Source organism: Notolepis coatsorum (genome assembly GCF_963971535.1).
Source record: "Notolepis coatsorum genome assembly, chromosome: 15".
Taxonomy (NCBI): Eukaryota; Metazoa; Chordata; class Actinopteri; order Aulopiformes; family Paralepididae; genus Notolepis; species Notolepis coatsorum.
The window spans coordinates 1,577,145-1,584,644 of record NC_140179.1 but is presented as its reverse complement, the minus strand read 5'-3'; the positions used below and the strand labels follow the sequence as shown (position 1 = coordinate 1,584,644).

The following is a 7,500-nucleotide window of genomic DNA, read 5'->3' as shown; positions in this document are numbered from 1 at the left end:
TGCTTCACAGCAGAAAAAAGATAAATGAGCCCATAAAGTGCAGACATATACAATCACAGTTTTTCACATTAGGATCCAACATCCCAACAGGCCACCTTGTTATGGTTAATTGTTCATTGAAGTTCCTTGAAATGTGCAACAAGACACTTCCTCAGATGAACCAGGTAGTCGTCACATTCTCGTCGGGGAGCAGATGTGGCCCCGGGCGGCACGGCGGCGCTGCGATGTGGCCTGGTGTGGCCCCCACTACGCCACGTAGCCGCCCACAGCTCTGTTTTGTTCAGGGATGCACTATATTGATATCGGATATCGGCACCGATATCTGGATCGGGATCGGGTATCGAATGTTTTAATAAATATATATATATATCGGAATATATATATATATATTATATAATTTTCTTTTTATAATAATAATATAATAATGAATACAATAATAATAACAATTCAGTACATTTATAATATCTATGTGTTAATTTGTTACATTTTGTTTCACTAAGTAAGTTAGGAAAGTAATGTTTTACGTCGAGCCTGATGTTGCCTTGCTGCACAAAAGAATGATCCCAGTCTCTTCCACCCAGTGAGGCGTACAGTTTATTAATTGAACAATGGGATCGGTACTCGGTATCGGCCGATACCCAAAGCCCAGGTATCGGTATCGGGACTGAACAAGTGGGATCGGTGCCTCCCTAGACTCCTGCCATTGTCCTTGACCAGGACACTAGCATCAGACCTGGAGTTGGCCCCCAGGCTGTAGCTGCCCTCTCTGCCCATGACTCGTTAGGATGGGTTAAACGCAGAGGACAAATTCCTGTTATTATATTTGACGTGGCTAAATAAAGAGATTCTTCTTCTGGTGTCTTTGTGTGTTGACCAGTGGTGGCAGGATGGAATTCACTCTGAGGAAGAGGATGGCCACAGCTCTGATGAAGAAGACAACAGCTCCACCTCAAGCAAGGAACACATGGACCTGGCTGAAGACAGACAGGTAGGCCAACCTGCAGGCTCTCACACGTCTCTACCTACGTGGTGAAACAATACACACGTTTTCAGATTCTATACGAATCGTGGTTCGATTCTTTATGCGTTAAATATTAGCACACTTGGATGTGCACAGCGCCAGACGTCTGTGGGCAATATTCTATATTTAATTTTTTTATAATTTTTTTAAAACATAACAACACAATTAGACACACAAGCATTAATACTTTAACTGCCGGAAGATGCTTTTAGGCGTCCTTCCCCGCCATGCTCAAGTTGCCGAGGACGCCGTAACTCGTCTTTGATATCAATATTTCAAAAATCTGTGATCGGATTCATATTTCCCATCCGCTGGCCTGAGACCCCCAAAAAGCCCCACTGAACCCTCTAGCGGTTCAAGAGCGCCATCTGGTGGCCGATCGGCGCAATCGCCAAAGAGGAAGTTACTTGGACGATGTGCTATTCACCCATATTGCTTCCGGGCACTCGCTATATGTCCGGGACTCGAGCGCGACACAATACATAGCGATCCGTTGCCAATAACTTGATAAACAACATGATTTGGACGTATATACTATTATACAAGCTGGAAATGGACCCGATATTTCTACATCCCATAATAGGAAAATGTCTGTTCCACGCTCATCGCCCAACGGCGCGAGGAAGATACGGTAAGATTCAGCGTTATTTTTCAATGTCTCCTATACTAACTTATCTGATGAACATATGACCCACACTAGATGAATGGTATAATGTTGCCCACGGAATTATAAAGCCCCCTCACCCATCCGGTCAACATCAGATGACGTGTAGTAACTTCTAGAACCATGTCTAGTTGGAATTTTTATATCGCGCCGATTGCCATCAAACTGTATTTCATCATCAATATAATGCATTGGGGCTATAGATCACGTTCTGGAGAAAGCTGCAGAAAGAGATGAAAACATACTTATACATTAGACCATACTTTAGTATGAATATGTGAATGAAAAAGTTTAACGTTGCTTCACCCTGAACAATACATATTAGGACATTGAATGGGCCCTAATAATGGCAATTCAGCAATAGAATTTAAAAGTTATAGCTCTGCAAAGAAGGGGAACTTCTCCATGTTAAATAGAGCCGGCAACGGGTGGTATATCATGATTTAGCCTTAGGCAATCAAAGTGTTAACAGTAAACATCCAATGAAATCACCATTTAAATCATTATAAATGTAGTTTACGAGATATATACCTAATACTTGCTATCTAATACCCTACATACATATGCTCTTGCTCGCTCACCCCCCCGGACCCCCACTTGGATAATCCATCCATTTTCATTCGTTTCTAACCAGGCACTTCATATGCTAGCTTTTATTCTCTCCACCACTTCTAACCAGATTGCAATGTTGGTTTCACTGACACCTAAAATTCCTGCTGTAGATATTTCTAGATAAATCACATCGAGATAGGTAAGAACCCATACCTTCCGGCAATTTTTCCGGTTGAATCCATCGTGATGCTATCAGCTTTTTAGCCGCTGTGATACCGGATAAAACTAGTCTCTTTAGCTGTATAGGGGCTGCAAACTGAAACACATCATTCAACAGCAATACAGAGGGATGTACAGGTATGTTCAGAAATAAGAATACTGATAATTGCTGGGACACTTCTTTCCAGAATATCTTAACCGGTGGGCAATCCCAATACATGTGCATAAATGTACCCTCATCGCCATTTGTAACATAAGGACATAGGGAGTCTTGTTTAAGTCCCATTCTGTTCAATCTTATAGGAGTCAGGTATGTCCTATGAATATAATTAAGATTAATTTGTTGATGGTCCGGGTTACGTGACGCAATTCGAACGTTTGCCCAGACTTCTTGCCAATCAAAATCTATTTCCAAGTCTGGTAATCCTCCTCCAAACTGAGTCTAGGGGAGGATTCCATACGAAGACGTTAGTAAGTGATGATAAAAATCAGATACGAAGCCTCCTCGATGTCTCTCTTTCATAGAGAATTTGTGATATCTGTGGTGTTCAATTGGTATCCTTAATGGGACTCCATGAGCCTTCAAACAATCCAATAACTGTGCGTAAAAATAATATGTGGAACTGGTGAGGTTAAATTTTTTATGTATATCTTGATAGCTACAAAAACCCGTTTGTTGAAAACATCTCCCAATGTGTGTATGCCAGGCTTTTCCCTTTGGGGTATCTTATAGGTCGTTTTCCAATAAGGAGTGCATTGTTATTGAATAGGGGAGTATGGCTATGCCATTTATGTTGGTTAGAATATTTCTTTTGTGTTTCTGTGGGCAAATATTCTGTAGTTGCTACAACCAAATTGGCTAATTGATTATTCGGTTTTGTCAACTTTGTTTTGATCAGTTTCATGTATTATAGGTAGTATTAGACAGATGAGCACAGTGTTGATTATCATTGTGTGGTTTTCTAACTAAAGTCACACTAATAATAATAATAATAATAATAATAATATAATAATAATAATAATAATAATAATAATAATAATAATGTGCAGCTGAGCCTTCATTCTGTCATAGAGGTCTGTCACGAGTTATGAATGGGGGAGGGGGGGGTGGCAGAGCTGTCATGCTAGCTGATAGTGAGTGAGTGAGTGGGTGGTGTGTGTGTGTGTGCGGGGGAGGGAGGGAGGGAGGGGGGGGGGAGCGGGCGGGCGGACGGCTCGGGGGTCAGGAGGACCAGCTCTTAAAATGGCTGATGCTTTGTCCTGTCTGACCTTCTCTTTTACACGAGAGGCTGGACCGATGCCTGTGTGTCTGTCATATCTTCAAAGCCTGTGTCTTCTTGACACACACATACTTACACAACACGCACACACACACACACACGTACACACAACATGAGGAGCAGGAGGCTCTTTCAGTCATGCGCGGGCAAGGCTGGAGTCCAAATTAAGACAGAGTGAGAGAGAGAGACCGCCCCATTACCATGCCACAACCACAACACTCCCACACTCACTGAGAGAGAGACGAGAGAGAGAGAGAGAGAGAGAGAGAGAGAGAGAGAGAGAGAGAGAGAGAAAAATAGAAAAAGACAGTCCTGATTGAGGTTTTGTCAGGAAGGCTGAGTGACCGGTTCCCTATGTGTTTAACAGTGAAACAGGACTTATTCGTGATCATGGTGGTTGCGATGACGCTGTAAGTGCAATTGTTATTGTTTCGTGTGTGTGTGTGTGTGTGTGTGTGTGTGTGTGTGTGTGTGTGTGTGTGTATATATATGTATACTATTAGGCTAAGGGTGCTGTGTTGGTCTCTGCTCCTGCTCTGACTGTGTTGTTAACTTGTTGTGTGCTGGTCGGTCTCCTCAGCAGGAGGACGAGGTGAAGAGGAAGAAGCTCGTCCACATCGCCCGGGAGATCATGAGCTCGGAGAAAGTGTGAGTGAATTGGTAACAAAGATTAAAATGAGAAAGTAAAGTCTGTGTACTTTCTAAATGCCCCCGTGACGACGTACATGTATTATTGTTGTTGTTGTTATCAAAGGGGGTGGTTGTGATTTCTGGAACCCCCCCCCTGACCCAGTTTTTACAACCAATGCAAAGTCAAGCGTCTGTCTGTGTACAACTGAATTCTACTCGGTGTGTTTACTGAGTGGAGTAGATCAGTTGTCCTCGGTCAGATAAGAGCTCGACACTTTGCATTGTTTTGTGGCTAACGAGCCGGTGGCAGTACGAGGAACAGCATCGATTGTGCAGAGGAAGGACAAAGGGCTTAGGGTTGGAGAAAAAACCCACCCCTTTAATAACAGCCAGTGGTTTGCATGTCGCGTTAATAGATTTACACCGAGTCCACCTTTTCCTTTTGGTTTTGGTTGAGTGTCACCTCCCACAGGCAGCAGCGCGCTACATGTTCAGGAAACATGTGTGTGTCTTTCTAATGACGTGCTCTCCTCTCTCAACAGGTTTGTGGACGTCCTGAAGCTTCTTCACATAGTAAGTACCCACTGTTGCTATCCTTATGACACGGTCCAGACCGGTGAGGAAAGAAGTCCTCTCCGTGGGGCAAACATGAATTCAGTTGAAAGCAGCCTTCCCCACCGAAGTGACCCAGAGTCTCTGTTGTGTGTCGTCTTGCGATTTCACGGCCAGTCTTTTAAAGATGCTGCACTCTATTTTCCAACCCCCCCCCCCCCCCCCCCCCCCAGGCTGTTCTGGGCTGGTAACCTATGGTTACATGGCTACTTAGCTCCTTTGATCTATACCGTCACCAGGGGTGCTGGCAGGTGTGTGTTAGTGTGTATGAGAGTGTGTGTGTGAGAGAGAGAGAGAGAGAGAGAGAGAGAGAGAGAGAGAGAGAGAGAGAGAGAAGAGAGAGAAGAGAGAGAGAGGAGAGAGAGAGGAGAGAGAGAGAGAGCGAGAAGAGAGAGAGAGGAGAGAGAGAGAGAGAGAGAGAGAGAGAGAGAAAGAGGAGAGAGAGAGAGAGAGAGAGAGAGAGAGAGAGAGAGAGAGAGAGAGAGAGAGAGAGAGAGAGAGAGCATTTATCAGGCTGGCTTCCCCAGCCCAGAGCTGTCATTGGTACAGAGTTAGCTTTGTTCACAGGAGGTGAGCTGTGCGGTTTTCCTGGTGAACTGTGACCATCAGGCCGAGTGGCACCGGACCCAAGAGATGGCATTTACTGGAGGTGTTACCATGTGTTCCGATTCTATACCAATTTAAATTTTGAGGTCAAGATTTTATCTTCAACCCTTTATGTGTCCAAATGTATTCATACTACACAGTATATAATTATAGATTTATATTATGTACTATACGTTGCTTGGTTTGGCTTAGAATTTTTTTAATGTTATTTCAAAGTTGTAAGACAATGTTCTGCTAATCAGGGCTTTCCCTAAACAGTAGTATATAGGGCACAGTGCCACTATGACAACGTGCCAGTGCCACACCAAAAAAAAAAAATTATAATAATAAAAGAAAAACAAAAAAAAACAATAAAAGCTTGGGGCCAGCTTAAAAACCAGTGCTCGGAGCTCTGTTCCACTAACGTGTGTGTTTTCATGTTCAACGTTAAACTATTGTGCAACCTAATACATTGTACTTAAATAAGTTAAACTTATTTGGAACTTGCCTTGTGTTTGCTATATTATTGAAATAATTTCTTTAAATGACATGAAATTACAGCAAATGGCCCCCCGGCCGGACCACCCCCGGGGGGGCAGGGCACAGCGACCGCACAGAGCTCCTCCCGGGAGCGTCCTGTCACACTGAACCCTGTGCCCACGCTGAGGGTCAAGGGTCCACCTGTCCCGGCCGTCTGCCTCGGACTTAGACTTCAGGGAGACCGGCGGCGACGCAGGATTATTTTAAACGCTGTAGTCTGGACGACCGAGGGGGGGAGGGGGGGCTGTGTCAGAGGAAGAGGTCGGATAACATTCTTCAATATCCACGATGCCTGGCCCTGGACACATGGCAGCTGCTTCCTCGGGGCCACGGAGGGGACCCCCTCACACACACACACACATGCCTCTGCTAATCTCGTGTGTGTGTGTGGGTGTGTGTTTGCACACATGAATGCGTTGGAAGCGTCCTCTTATAACAGAGTTCTATTTCATATTGGTTGGAAGCGAGGTGTGTTTGTGGAGGAGGGCTCATATGCTTGTGTCTGTTAACCCATCCATCAGGCAGTATATACCGTCACTATTATGTGTTCATTTTCAATACACCTCAGGCTACGCCTTTACAGCTGGTTTTGGATGGTCTCTCTTAGCCTTGTGGAGTTAAATGTTAGATTGGTTGTTTGTCTTGTTTATCACTAGGGAACAGTAGGGAAGAAGACCTGGTCAGGAAGGACTCGGCATGCCTGTTTCAACAGTGGGAGCCAGCCAGTCAGTCAGTCAGTCAGCCAGCCAGTCAGCCATTCAGTCAGTCAGTCAGCCAGCCAGCCAGCCAGCCAGCCAGTCAGCCAGCCAGCCAGTCAGCCAGCCAGTCAGTCAGTCAGTCAGTCAGTCAGTCAGTCAGTCAGTCAGTCAGTCAGTCAGTCAGTCAGTCAGCCAGTCAGTCAGTCAGTCAGTCAGTCAGTCAGTCAGTCAGTCAGTCAGCCAGCCAGCCAGCCAGCCAGCCAGCCAGCCAGCCAGTCAGTCAGTCAGTCAGCCAGTCAGTCAGTTAGTCAGTCAGCCAGCCAGCCAGCCAGTTAGTAAGTCAGTCAGTCAGTCAGTCAGTCAGTCAGTCAGTCAGTCAGTCAGCCAGCCAGCCAGCCAGCCAGCCAGCTATTCAGCCAGTCAGTCAGTCAGTCAGTCAGTCAGTAAGTCAGTCAGCCAGCCAGTCAGTCAGTCAGTCAGTCAGTCAGTCAGTCAGTCAGTCAGTCAGTCAGTCAGTCAGTCAGTCAGCCAGCCAGCCAGCCAGCCAGCCAGCCAGTTAGTAAGTCAGTCAGTCAGTCAGTCAGTCAGTCAGTCAGTCAGTCAGTCAGTCAGTCAGTCAGTCAGTCAGTCAGCCAGTCAGCCAGCCAGCCAGCCAGCTATTCAGCCAGTCAGTCAGTCAGTCAGTAAGTCAGCCAGCCA

At 45.4% G+C, this 7,500-nt stretch overlaps 1 protein-coding gene across 1 annotated transcript in view; it reads left to right on the top strand.

Annotated features, from left to right (window-relative positions):
• The window catches only part of fgd6 (FYVE, RhoGEF and PH domain containing 6), a 49,247-nt gene that overhangs the window by 11,153 nt on the left and 30,594 nt on the right, over window positions 1–7,500 (top strand). Inside the window, 4 exon segments of the mRNA XM_084330495.1 lie at window positions 878–879; window positions 882–988; window positions 4,317–4,384; window positions 4,909–4,939. Of these exon segments, the coding sequence (XP_084186621.1) occupies window positions 878–879; window positions 882–988; window positions 4,317–4,384; window positions 4,909–4,939 (208 nt within the window).